Consider the following 14,466-nt stretch of genomic DNA (forward strand, 5'->3'; position numbering starts at 1 on the left):
TCCTGCCTTGACTACCCTCAATGATGAACTATAAGTATAAGATTAAAAAAAACAAAACAGCCAGGCGTGGTGGCGCACACCTTTAATCCCAGCACTCAGGAGGCAGAGGCAGGTGGATCTCTGTGAGTTCAAGGCCAGCCTGGTCTCCATAGTGAGTTCCAGGCCAGCTGGGGCTACTGGGAGACCCTGTCTCAAAAAAGACCCAAAAAAAAACCTCTTTCCTCCACAAGTTGGTTTTGATCAGTGTTTTATCACAGCAACAGACTAGCAAACTAGGACACAGGGCAAGCCCAAGTCCACTCCCCTCTACATCTATCTGATCCAGGGACTCAGCCTGCTCCTGAGGACTTGGGGGTTGTGTGCTTTCTGGAAGCTGCACCCCAGAGATTTAAAAAGGAGAAAAAGAGCAGAGTATATAACCCAGTTCCCACTCCCAGTCACAGGCCAGCCATGGAAGGATGTTACTATATTGGTGCTCTGTCTGCAGGGAAGGAGCAAGAGAGGGAGAAAAGCATTCACCATAAATCTCCTTCAACACCCAATAGGGCTGGAGGTTTCATTCACTGGCAGACCACTTGCATAAGGTGTGAGGCCCTCTGGGTTTGATCCCCAGGGCAACATATACACATATACAAAAAAGGAAAAAAATGCAATAGGTAATATTTTAAAACTCGAGGTAAGAAAACTAAAGTTCAAAGGCTTGAAGTAATTTGTTTGATGTTACCCAGCCAATGTAGCAAAACGAAATTTTAATCAGGTCCTCTGACTTCAGATTCTTCACATTTTGCCTCCACACCATGTTGCTTCATGGGACTTACAGAAACAAGGAAATAGAAAGCCAAAGTCACATGCTATGATGGAGAGGGAACATCCAGCAGCTTCCAGCAGTAGGAGTCAAGGGAGAAGCCAGTGGAAGGGGGTGTGATAAAGGAGTAGGCTTTCTACATTAAGGAATGGTTTAGGTGAAAGACCAGTTTCAAGAAATCATTTCAAGAAGAGGCCATAGCACAACAGGACATCTAGCCCTCCGAGGGCAGCAGAGCTCAGGGATGCTCTCTCCTGCAGCTGGACTCCAGGAGGAAGCACACAGGGAGGTCACTCAACTGTTGCCAAGCTCTGGGCTGCCAGCCAACTGTCCTGCCAACCATGACTCTGGAGAGGCCACCTCAGCTTCCCAACCCACAGCCAGTGTCTAATGAACATGTGGGCAGGAGCAGCAGCATGCATTTCCTATGGGATCTGCTTGACTGTGGCATATCAGAGCAACTGCTCTACCATCTGTCTTGACAATACATTCCTAAACAAGGTCTTATATTTTGTCCCCTATGAAAACCAGTTTCTACTCTGAAAACTGGTGTGCAATCGGTATTGCCAAAGGAAAAAAAATGAGTATTTAATAAACCATGTGAGGCTGTAGAGATGGCTCAGCCATTAAGAGCACTGGCTGTTCTTCAGCAAGCTATAGTCACATCTTCCCATGCTCATCAAAGAGTTGGCGGGCGGGGGGTGGAGAATAAGAGACAGCAGAGTGTGTGTCCTTGGATAAGACTCCTGTATTGAACCCCACCCACCCATGGCTCAGGGACCATTGTGGAAGAGGGGGCAGAAAGATTGTAAGAACCAGGGCTAGTTCATGAACACAGGGAAGCAGAGGCTTTCAGGCCACTAGAAGCTTGCACATGTGACCTTGTGGCAGTGGTGGTATCGAGCACAGGACCCATGCTGACTCAATTAAACAAGGGCCCAGAGAGGAGGAGAGAATTGGGTGGTGGACCAGCCCTAGACTGAGAACTATTAGAGACTGATTGCTATTGGGAGAGGGAAAGTATGCTTTACATATATGATCTCCAGATGGGCTGACTAGACTCTGGTGGACAAATTTACACCGAGGGACATCTGGATACAAATGCTTGACTGGATTGGACTTAACATGTATGGCAGAATACATGAAGTCTGGTGGGGAGGATGGGGAGCATATTTGGAGGAGGGGAGTCTAAATTTGATTAAGAACTAGTATATGAAATTACAAAAACTCATTTCAAATTTTTAAAGAAAAAGTAAAAGAGCACTGGCTGTTCTTGCAGAGGACCCCCAGCACCCACATGGTGGCTAACAACCATCTGTAACTCCAGTTCCAGGGGAATCCAATGCCCTCTTTTGACCTCCGAGGGCACTGCATGCATATGGTGCATTTATGTACATGCAAGCAAACACACACACATAAAATAAAAATAATAAATAAAATTTAAAAAAAATAATGGACCGAGGATTCAAACGATTCTTGCTAGTAAAGGAAGCAAAAGAATTTTTGAATTCTGGATGGAGGAATGAGAACCAACATGAAGGCTTCTCAGGGGAAGCAGCACTCCAGTCTACACTGCAATATGAAGATATCCGAAGATGTCTTCCCCTGTCATGGGAGAGCTATGTATGCCAGCTACCTTGTATAATGGGGTACCCTGAAAACAAATCTGTTTGCAGAATCAGTGTGCTAGTGACCCCTTGTGTAAATTCATGGCTACCACCAGAAGGGATTTGGGTGGAAAGAGAACATTTGTGATGTTTGAGACCTCAGAAAGGGAGCAGGCTGCCTGGAATCATGCATGTGTGATATCCCATGCCCTTTCCCTCATACTGCTAAAGGGCTTTAAAGTTCCCTCATTATATAGAGAGGTGTCAGGGCAGAGCTTGAAAGAATTGTGCTCATCAAAGACTTTGCAAGAGCCTGCATCTAATCCAGCAGGACGCATGCAAAGTCTTATCAACAGTCAATCTCCATCCAACTCTGCTCAATCCAGGGGCCATTTGAGGGGTTCTAAGACCTGAGGCTGGCCATGTCCCATTAGTAGTGACTATGACACAATATGCAACTGGGTTCTGGGGATATGAAGATGGCTCCATCAGTAAAGGGCTTGCCTGGAGAGCACAAGAACCTGGTTTGGGCTGGAGAGACGGCTCAGTGGTTAAGAACACTGGCTGTTTGTGCAGAAAACCCAGGTTCCAATTCCAGCTCCCACATGGAAGTTAACAACTGTCCATAACTCCAGTTGTGGAGGATCCGATGGCCTCTTCTGTCCTCTGCAGGCATTGCACGACATAGGTACACTTACATACATTCAGGCAACACATGCATACACATAAAATAAAAATAATAAAATATTTTTTAAGAAAGAAACTGTGTTCAACCCCTAGAGCCCATGTAAAAAAGTGGGTCACAATGGGGCATGCTTATAATCCCAGTGTTGAAAAGGTGAAGTGGAGACTGGCAGATAACTGGTCTCATTGGCCAGCTGGCCTAGATTAATCAGTGATTTCCAGGCCAGTGAGAGACTCTGCCTCAAAAAATAAGGTGGACAGCTCCCAAGGAACAGCATTGGAGGCTATCTTCTGGCCTCTACTTGCATGTGCACCCACCTCATTCCCATCCTCACCCCCACAGAACAGCAGGACTCTGAAGAGGGCAGGAGAGGCAGTAATGGGGAAGCCCTAGGAACATGCAGAAACAGCAGGAGGGACACCACTGGGGAGAGGGGTGCAGGATGCAGGAAGGAGCATAGAGCATTTGTGAGCCTGCACCAGTGACAACATAACCTCACTTGCTCCCATGGATGCCGATGTCTTGGTCTTGATTTGTGTTTCCTGATTTGAAAGCATGTGCCATTCATCACTGGAATGCTTATTAATCAGTGTCCTCTACTCACTCCGGTGACAGCTTCCCATAGAGGAGATGCTAAAGGGCCCACAGTATTTTCACCAAGAGAATCCGAGAACTGCTGACCCAGTCTGTCTCCTTCTTTTGAGTAAGACAACATTTAATACCAATTCAGAAATGAGTTGGATTATCATACACTTTAGGAACTTTTCAGGACATGCTTTTCCATTGACAGCCTAGAAGTGAGCCATACCCTGGCTCACCTGCCAGGAATTTATTGACTAATAAACAAAATAAAAGTCATTTCCCCCTTGACCTGGGTTCTGCACTTCTTCTTCACCTTGGCTAGGCTAACCAAATGCCTGAAAGCTAAGGTCTGGAGATGTTATTCGATAGCTGCCTTGCTCAGCATGGTCTATCATAGCTCTTCTGACTGCCAGTGTTGTTAACCGGCTGCAAATGACTACTAGCAGGGTCAGAGGGTCCATCAGAAATCCTGAAAGATCAGAATCAGTCCCAGAGATGTGGGCCAGTCATCATGTGATTCTGTTGTAGCACCATCACTTTATTTACGAACTAAGTAAAGCTTCAAGTGTATTTAGTTTGAACCATTTCTTTTGGAATTGGGACCTATGGAGAGCCTTCAAATTGCTACCTACTTTGTTAGGAAATAGAAGGAAAACTGAGTTGGTATAATGGTTTCATTGAGAATGTCCCCCATAGGCTCCAAGTATTTGAACATTCTGTCCCCAGTTGGTGGTGCTGTTTTGGGGGGTCTTAGAAGGTGTGGCCGTGCTGGAGGAAGGACATCACTGGGAGCAGACTTAGAGAGTTCTTAAACCTTGCCAGATCTCCAGCCCTCTCTGTTTTCTGTGCCTGCTTGAAGATGTGATAATCTGCTTTCTGCTCCTTCTCTAGCCACTCCTGCCACCATGCCTCCTGCCATGGCGGTTCTAATGCCCCTGGAACTGTAAGCTCAAATAAACTTTTTCTTTTATAAGTTCCCTTGGTCAGAGTGTTTTATCACAGCAACAGAAAAGTAACTAATACAGTTGAGTACTCTTGTCTCAGTGTTTCTGCCAGCAAAAAGCTACCAACTTGTCACTTTTCTGAACCTGTTTTCCTCTCCTTTCAGTTGAAGACTCTATTCCCATACTCCCCAGGAACTGTCTCAGGCAATCCTAAGAAGGGTGCTGCCTCCTCCACATCCCCACATCCACGGTTCCCAAAGTTTCTAGATGGCAAAAGGCCAGGGGTGCTGTGGGAGCTACTTCTAGACTTCCTGGGGACAACAAAGTTTGGGGGTAGGGTTAACATAGTATGTGCATGTGTGTGCATGTGCATGTGTGCCTCTGTGTGTGCCTGTGTGTGTGTAGGTATGCATCATACCATCATGCTGCAGCACACATGTGGAAGTCAGAGGACAACTTGTGGAAGTCAATTCTCTCTTTCCACCACATAGGCCCTGGACAAGCACCTTTACCTGCTGACACATCTCACTGGGCCCCAAATCATCAGTGTTTATTTTCAGGACCAGAATCTGAAGTCATCTCTGCAAGGCTTGTCAGTCAGCTGGTAGGAAATATCAGTACCCAGAGCCTACATCACCTCACCAAGTTTTGGTGATATGAAAGCATCTGAATTTCAGGGCCCAATGGCAAAGCTAGAAAGACATTAGTTAGGGCTGCTGTATTTTATTAAGCATGAGGGGATAGGCCATGGCTAAAGCAGCTTGCATGGCTCCCTACTAAAGAGATTACTGCTGGATCCCACTGCATCATCTTTCACAGCACCGTGTTTCCTTTTATTCTAGTTAACAAGTTCACGTTTGTGTTTATGTATAGTTAATTGTCTTCCTTAATCCCACTTCACCCTTTGGCTATTGTTTGTTTTTGAGACAAAGTCTCACTACATAGTCCAGGCTGGCTCAATAAGATTCTCCTGCCTCAGCCTCCAGCATGTGGAAATCACAGGCATGCGTCACCATGCTAGCTGTCTTCCTTTTGTCTTACATCATAAACTGCATGAAGACAGATGCCATCCGTATTGCTGGCTTTTGTAATCTCAGCTTCTAGCATGGTCCTAGTTTGCCAAAGGAAGGGTAGATAGGTGGGTAGATGGATGGATGGATGGAAAATCCTGAGGAGTATGGGAATGGGTATTCAATTTAGAGAGAAGAAAACAGGCTCAGCAAAGAGAAAAGTTGCCTAAGGTCATATCTTAAAGAATGGCAGTTTTTGAAAAAAAGACTATAATTGTGTCCTAGAAGGAACAGTCTTAGACAAACCCTGGAAAAGTATTGCTTTGTCCATACTCCCCAATCCTCACCTCCACAGTCCCCAGAGCTTCTGGATGGCAAAAAACCAGGAATGCTGTGGGAGCCCGCTCTAGCCGTGGAGCCAAAACCTCACAGTCCAGTCTGAGTCCTTGGAGCCTTAGCTTTGCATTTCAGCTCCTCCTGGTGCTGGCCCCTTGTGTGTCACTAACGGTCATTCATCCTTAGGATGCTACTGAGATTTTTTTGTCATTAGTGGAGCTCTTTCGTTTGTCTTTAGACTTCTCTGAAAGGTTGTTTTTTTTACGTTTACATACCCAGAGGACACTGGGATCTATTCTGTAGTTCTGTCTACAGTCTCTTTATTGCCTAAGATGTTTCTGTGGCTTCTGAACATAAAAAGACAAAAGCAAACAAAGTTGCCTTGGGCAAACAATGACATTCACGCTTGATGTTCTTTCTGTTCTGCAAGTGCTTCAGAATTTAGCAGAATTACCACGTGATGGCCTAGAGAACTTTCTAGATAGTAAGACCAACCTGTGTCTGATGCTGCCTTGCAGAGAAAGATGGACAATCACACAACCTTTTGTCTGTCTAAGAAAGGGAAGACCTAAAGATCAGGATCTGTGGAGGCACAGGACTTAGGATGGAAGAATCCAGGAGAGAACTTACCAAGGGTATGGAGACCACAGAAGGATCTTGACTGAGTTTGGGGCTTCTAGGGAGGCCTTTACCAAGGGAAAACAGACAAAAAGCTGAAGGGCTAAAGGGCTAAGGCCCCTGGGCCCACCCATCCCACACAGACCCTTTGTAAGTACTTTCTACACCTGCTAACCCAGGGGTCACAGAAGCTTCATCCTCTGACAGGAACCTTGGCCCTTATGTCCCTACAGGTAAACAGAATGGGCTGTTACCCAAACTTGTGTGCTGAGGAGGCAAGTGGCCCTGCGGATATGGAACCTGCAGTGTGAGTCTCTCTGACTTCCTTCCTTCCTATATGCACCCGCATTCACTTAAGAAGGCTATAGTGCTCCTCTGTCACCTCTCGTAATGCCTTTGTCACATGAGAGGATGTCCTAGCTACCAAACCCCAAGTGACTAGACAATAAGAGTTGCATTCACTCATGAGAGAGATTCTCTTTGACTTCTTTCACCTTCTAATTCCTGCCTGCCCCCCCCACGACACACACACACACACACACACACACACACACACACACAACACTTACCTCTTCTATTCCTTTGACTTCTCCTTCTCCTGGATAAATGGCTGACAATAAAGATGATCCCCAAACCAGTCATCAGTATGAAAATGATCAGGGTGGACATTCTAGAAGGAATCACATCAGATCTCAGGTCGCTTAGAGAGGAAACACCTTTTGGTTTTCTGCTCCTGATCTCCTTTTCTCAGATCTGTATACCACCTCTCCCATGCCAGCCCCAGTACCTCCTGACAAGAACATTCCTTTAGAGTGACCCTGTCCTCTGGACCACATTGCTTGGATCTGGTGGGTATCTGACCAAGCTTGACCAGGGAGCCCTTCCTCAGAAATTAGCTGGGGACCAAGTGTCTTTGGCCCCCAGTGTTTGGCCACCCTTTTGAATGGGGGAGAAATAAATTGAGGATTATAAATGGGTGCTACCTGCTGTGGCAAAAAGAAGAGAGGGAATAGAAAAAGAAAGGAAAACAGAAGAAGGAAGGAAGGAGGAAGGAAGGAAGGATAAATAAATAAATAAATAAATACAGGCTGGGGACACAGCTTAATTGGTAGAGTACTTGCCCAACATGCATGAAGCCCTGAAGTCAATCACCAACACACACAAACTGGGTGTGGTAGCCAGCACACACCTGTTATCCCGTTCCTTAAGAGGTGGAAACAAGAGGATCAGAAGGTCAGCCTCAGCCACACAGGGCCTTGGAGGCTGAGCTAGAGACCCTGTCTCAAAACAAAAAAAGAAATAGGAAAGAGTGGTGCAGAAAGAAAAGGAAGCAAGCACACATAAAAAGAGCAGATGAAGAAGGAGCTAGAGATGAGGATAAAGTGCTGATAAAAGTCTGCATCCATGGGGCTGGAGAGATGGTCAGCGGTTAAGAACACTGACTGTTCTTGCAGAAGACCGGGGTTTGAATCCCATGCACCCACATGGCATCTAACAGCTGTCCGTAACTCCAGTTCCAGGGGATCCGACAGCCTCTTCTATTTTCCATGGGCATTGCACGACATGGGTGCACTTACCTACATGCAGGCAATACATGCATACACATAAAATAAAAATATAAATAAATATTTATTTTTAAAGTCTGCATCTGAAGGGCAGCCCTGTCCCTGCATTTCATACATGTCTCTCTGATAATAATACCTCTTTTTATCAAAGTACCCAGAGGCTCTTTTTCTGCTGCTTTCAAACAAGAATATTCTTTTTTCAAAAAACCAGTTACACTGAGTATATTTAATTCAGGTAGAGAAACAATATGCAGCTGAAAAATGGGAGGTGCCAACCAATCCCAATCACTATATTGAGTCATTCCCTACCCCACCTCCCTGCCTTCCCTCTCCTCAGATCATGACTCACCTGGAGCCGGCTGCCTTTTGGACAGTTTTCGAAGCCCTGCAACTCCTGTTCTTGTTGCCTGAAGGGCCTGAATCAGAAAGCGTTGAGAATTAAGGCCATTCTTGGGCCCTTCTTTGGTTCCAGCTGCATCCCTGTCTTTCTCTCACTCTGGAGAGCAAGTATACACTTGGCTTTGGGGGTAAGGCAATGCACTGATGTATGAGGGCGCCTTGCACAGGGAAAAACTCAAGTAGGGGCTGAAATCTAGCCTATACTGTACTTGCTAAGCCATGTATATACCCTGACACTGGGGCCTTCTGCACTCAGAAGAAAGAACACCTTTTCCAGATTTGTACAAAGGTCCTGTTCAGACTAGAAGCAGTCTGTGATTAGAGTCCTAGGCTGAGGGTCACTCCCATAGGAAGGAATGAATGTCCAATGCATCAAATGGCCAGTCCCATCCTTAAGGAATGGGATCAATTGGGTCATAGTTGCTATATTATGCTTCTAATAGCGACTAAAATGTCATGCAGCAAGTCCCATATTGCCTCTTCCATGTTTCGTTAAAGGAGCAGATTTAGATAGGACTCATATCTTCCTGAGTCTAAAATTCAAAGCACGCTATAAAAAGCAGAAGCACACAAAGAGGAAACATGGTGGGTATAAACTCTGTCACACACTTAGTGAGATGCTTGTTGAGTCAGTTGCTGGTAGGTCACGTGTGAGCAAGACTCTTTCCAGCTAGGCAACTGGAGAGGAAGGGTGGGTGTGAGGTTTCCCACAAGCCCCTAATTCTTTCTGACTTGTTTTCCTACTGTCATTGTGCACCAGACAGTGACAGAAAAATCTACCACTTCTTTAAATGGAACAATGAGAAGCCACAGGAGAAAAACAGAACAATTAGTGTCTTCCATAAGTTCTCTGCCTGAAAGACAGTAGCTAGCTGGTGTCAAAGGAGTCTTCTAGCATTCAGAGAAGGAGCTTATGAGCATCTGGAGATTCCATTAGTTAGCTCCAGCTGAAAGTCCCAGTTATTTGGCTTGGACAGACTTTGTCCTGTGAGCTCCAGTTCTTCCCAGCAGCCTCCATCTAAGTAAAAATGGGTGCTGGCAAGTTTGACCACGATAATTGCTTCATGTCAATTATTAAATTCTTTAAGTTGTGGGTTTCTAGAAACCTGAGTCTCTTTTTACAACCTCAGTCACTTCTTAAGAAACCAGTCCCCAGGGTTCGAGACCTTCAAGGCTGAGATTTCATGACAACTTCAAAGTCTGACTGGCAAGGCAAAGATCTTAGACCTATGAGATCTATCTGCCTCTCCCAAGCTCTTTGAATCAGAATGCTATAGGGAAGAGGAGTTCTAAGAGTATTCTGGGGCTTGGGTACCTTCTTACCTACAAACTACTACGTAATCCCCAGCATAATCAAAGACTGTCCTTAGAGGGAAGGAGGAAGCAGGTTCCCTCAAAGAAGGTATGGGGAGCCTGAGTCGGTGGTCACTGCCTTCAGTAAGTTTTTTGCCACCCCCAATAACACCCACTACTGTGGTTACTCCTTGACAGCCTCTTTACCAGGTGAAAAATCATTGGCCAGGCCCTTTCTGTTGTCATCCACAATCAGCTGTGTAAAATCCATGTCATCCCTGGCAAAGTCCCGCTGGATACCACACCAGTACCAGCCTGCATCCTCCTTGACCAGGCAAGATATAGTGACAATGAGTTGATTTCCTGTGTCCTTCAGAACCACACGGTTGGTGCTGTTGGGGGTGAAGGAGATGATGTTGCATGAGTCTCGGAAATAGCCCCGGCACCAGTATTTGGTGTAGTCCTTGTAGTGAGCATCATAGTTACAGATGGCAGAAGCTGTGTCTAGCACAATGCCTGATTTCACCTTTTCATCCATGACCATGGCATCTGTGAATACAAACACACACACACACACACACACACACACACACACGTATTTATTCTTTGAAATACACTGAAACTCCTAAAGGATGATTAATTAGAGGCTAAGTTTTGCCCATGTGGAATTGGCAACCATTATGGGCTGAACTATGTCCTTCACATGTTGAAGGCCTAACCCCTGTACAAAGTGTGATTGTATTTGAACATAAGACCTTTAAAGAGGTAATCAAGTTCAAATTTGATCATTAGAGTAGTTCTTAATTCAATATAACTGGCATTCTTATTTTTTAAAAAGATGAAGACATGGGGCTGGAGAGATGGCTCAGTGTTTAAGAGCACTGACTGTTCTTGCAGGGTTCCCAGAACTTATATGATAGCTAACAACTGTCTGTAACTCCAGCTCCAGGGGAATCTGATGCCTTCTTCTGACCTCCATGGGCATTGCGTTTACATGAGTACTCTTATACACATAAAAAATAAAAATAATAAAACAAAAAAATATTTTTTTTAAAAAAAGATTAAGCATCACAGAGACCCAGATGAAGGTTTCTTCAGGTTTGGTGTCATTTTGAGGGCTTTTTGTCTTTTTGTCTTGCAAATGACTGCTTTCTTGTGTCATCACATGATCTATTTGCCTCTGCATCCTTTTTTATTATTTTTATTTTATGTGTACAAGTATATTGCCTTCATGTGTGTAAGTGCACCTGTGTCAGGCAAAGCCCATGGAGATCAGAAGAGCACATCAGATTCTCCTGGAGCTGGAGTTACAGACAGTTGTTAGCCACCATACACTTAGGTGTGAGTGTTTTGCCTGCATGTATGTAGGTGCACCCTGTCATGCAATGCCCATGGAGGTCAGAAGAGGGCATCAGATTCCTGGAACTGGATTACAGATTGTCATTAGTTTCCATGTGGGTGCTGGGAAATGAACCTGAATCCTCTGCAAGAGCAGCCAGTGCTCTTAACCACTGAGCCATCTCTCTATCTCCTGTGATACATAATCTTGATGGTCAAACTTGATTGGATTGAGAGATACCTAGATTAGTCAAGCACATCTCTGGGAGTGTCTATGTAGGTATTTCCAGAAAGGATTGACTAAGGGGGAAAGAGCTGCCCTTCTGAAAATGAGCAGCCCAGGGGAATAAAAGAAGATAAGGGAAAAGGCTATCCGTGCCAGCCCTCCCTCTCTCTGCTTCCTGGCTGCTATGGGGAAAGCAGCTTGTTTCCACTGTGCCCTTCTGCCATGATGTTTTGCCATGATGTTTTGTCAACCAACCATGGCTAAAACATATGAAACTGTGAGTCAAAATAAACCCCTTCTCAGCTAAGTTGTTTATTCAAATATTTTGTTGTGGAGATGAAAGCTGACTGACCCAGACTTCTGGCCTCCATTACTACAAGGAAACAAATTTCTGCTATTTAACTACTCAGGTTGTGGTATTTTGCTATGACAGTCCTAGAAAACTAATACAGGAGCCCTGGAGAAATCTTTTGCCTTAGCTTGAGGCTATGTGAAACTCTGCCCCTACCTCCCTACCCAACCTTCCCACCTCTACAAGGAAGTGAAAGGTCAGGAGGATTCTTCTGGTTGCAAAGGGCTGAAAACGAAGAGACTCTGGTTTTATTTTGGAGCTAAGAACGTACAAGGCACCTCTATCATGTCAGGATGTCAGGATATTGCATAATGAGGAAGAAATGTGTATAACATCCAGCTCGATCATGGCTAGAGAAATGTTTGACCAAGAAGGAGAGATGGAAAAACAGAGCCCATCCTTCTCATTTCTTGAAGTGTGTGCTGGGGACCACCAGATACTGCCTCCAATGTGCCTTGTGGGGGTAGCACAATCCTACAAAGCAGGTTGACAACCTAGGGGTCATTTTGTTCTCATCACAACCCTACAAGATTTTTTGGTCCTCCACGCTTAGGCATCGATGCTAACCCACACAGTGGGGCAGCAAGTCCAACAGCAGCACAAATGAGGCATGACACAGCTTGGGACAAGTCCAGTTTTCTGAGTCTCATCTTTGGTGGTCAGGCTTAGGCAGAAAAGAGATAGTTTTGTCTTTCTATATCTGCAAAAACATTCAAGAGAAGAAAAGGGAAGGGCAGGAGATTTGGGGGGAACTGAAAGAGAAAAGACAGAGCCCTTGCTTTAGCCAAGGGTTTCAAGTTCCTTCCTGCCCTCTTATCAGAGGTAAGAACCTAGGACCTATTCATAAGATACATTAACAAGACCTATTTCTACCTCCTTTTATTTTCCCATCCAACTGCTTAGGTGCTTTAAACTAGTATAATCAACAGGGACTCTAAGGAGAGGAAAAGCAAGGTGCCCTCAGAGATCGAAGCTTAGAGGTCATAGATGTTCCTTACCAGTGACTTACCTGAACAGAGAGCCAAGGTGAGCAGAATGAAGAACTCCATGTTTAGAAGGATGCGAACATTTGGCTGGAATGAGAAGAAAAATTGAGGGTCTCAGGAATCCTGGATCTGTTTACAGGAAACACGTGTGAAATTAAGGTGGTTTTATCTTCTGGAAAGGAAGACCCACAGTTATTCTTAGTCGTATTTGCCAGGATAGCCATCCAGATTGTGCCCTTCGTGAGGGGTGTCATTCACAGACATAAATTTATTTGTGCAGCAACTGTGAAAATCTGGCCTCCACAAGAGTTCAAAACAGCAGTGTAGAGTCCTCTACTTGACAAATCCACTTGGCACACGACACTTTCTAGAGACCCAGAAGACAGACTCATATCATCACTGGCACACATCCATGCGAGCAGCTGTACTCTGTCTTGCTGTGTATTACAAGAGGCCACTCCTTTTGTCCCTCCATCATTCTTAGAGGCCTAGTTCCTATTTAGAAGTAAGGAATCCCAACAAAGAAATCCCTGAGTCAAAACCCAGGGAGCATGGTCAGAAGGAGACTGTGCCAGTCAGTAGCACACATACCTGGAACTAGCATACTAGTTTGGGTGTCAGCATCCAGGACTGGGGTCTCCAGCTGTCTGGAAAGTTTTTCTGAGTAGGGAGGTCTGTCCATGCAGAAGCAACAGCAGTTTCTCCTCATTCCTAACAGATGCATGTGCTCTGACCACCACCTATGAAAGTTTGAATTCTTGGACTACCTTAAATTCTTGAATTTAAGCTGGGGCCCCTTATCACACTTCAGAGCACTTCCTACCAAGGGCCAGATTTGGCTGGCTTTTCTAGATTGTGCAACAACATCCTTTCTTGAGAAAAAGGATCCTTCCTCTAATTCACAGGAACTCCGCATATGCACCTGTACCAAGCTCTGTTCAAATGTTCTGAAGTCCATTCATGGGCTAAGAAGAGGAATGGAAAGGAGAATCTATACATTAAATGAGGCTGAGTGAGATATACAGGGAAACTGTAAGAAGCATATTTGAATCCTTATGGAAGCAAGCACTTCAGAACATTTGAACAGAGCCTAGATAGTTGATACTGTTAGGAAGAATTATTCTGTTTTAGGTGTGTTCATGGTGTTATCACAGCCAGCCCTTGAGATGGCTCCTAATGCACATGCTTTTACTTAGTCCCCTCTGAGGGTGAATCAGAGCGACTGATGTGATCAACAAAATTTGGCCGAAGTATGGTATGCAGCTTCTGTCCCAATCCCTTGAATTGCTCCCTTGGGAAAGTCAGCCACCATGTTGTGAAGACTCAAGCAGGCAATGGAGAGGTCCGTGTGGAAAAGTACCAACTTGCCAGCATCAAGTTGCCATGCACGCGAGAGTCACTTTGGTATGGATGGCTTTAAGCCTCTGACCCAGCAACCTCATGAGAGATCCTGAGCATGACTCACGCAAGCAAGATACCCCTGAATTCCTAACCTAGGGAAACCACAAGGGGTGTCTCGCTGCCTGTGTTAAGTCTGTCTGCTTTTCTTTTCTTTTTTTTTTTAAATTATTTATTTAATAACCACATACTTAGAAGAAGCATTTCATTACAACAGCATTGACATATTCAATAACAATTTCCAGAGCTAAGATGCATCTCTATCAAAATTGGCTGTAAATTTTTAGGTTTACAGTTGAATTAATACAGTTATACAATATTG

General features: G+C 44.9%; 1 protein-coding gene across 1 annotated transcript; it reads right to left on the reverse strand.

Moving 5' to 3' along the window:
- Nucleotides 1-851: 851 nt before the first annotated feature.
- On the reverse strand, nucleotides 852-12,809 carry Tmigd3 (transmembrane and immunoglobulin domain containing 3). The gene is made up of 6 exons (XM_008834031.1): nucleotides 12,770-12,809; nucleotides 10,052-10,393; nucleotides 8,502-8,568; nucleotides 7,151-7,257; nucleotides 6,600-6,655; nucleotides 852-941 (listed from the first exon to the last, which is right to left on the reverse strand). The coding sequence occupies exons 1-6, from the start codon at nucleotides 12,807-12,809 to the stop codon at nucleotides 852-854; spliced, it is 702 nt and encodes a 233-aa protein (XP_008832253.1).
- Between the last annotated feature and the right edge of the window lie 1,657 nt (nucleotides 12,810-14,466).

This window comes from Nannospalax galili, unplaced genomic scaffold, assembly GCF_000622305.1.
Source record: "Nannospalax galili isolate Female #2095 unplaced genomic scaffold, S.galili_v1.0 scaffold475, whole genome shotgun sequence".
NCBI lineage: Eukaryota > Metazoa > Chordata > Mammalia > Rodentia > Spalacidae > Nannospalax > Nannospalax galili.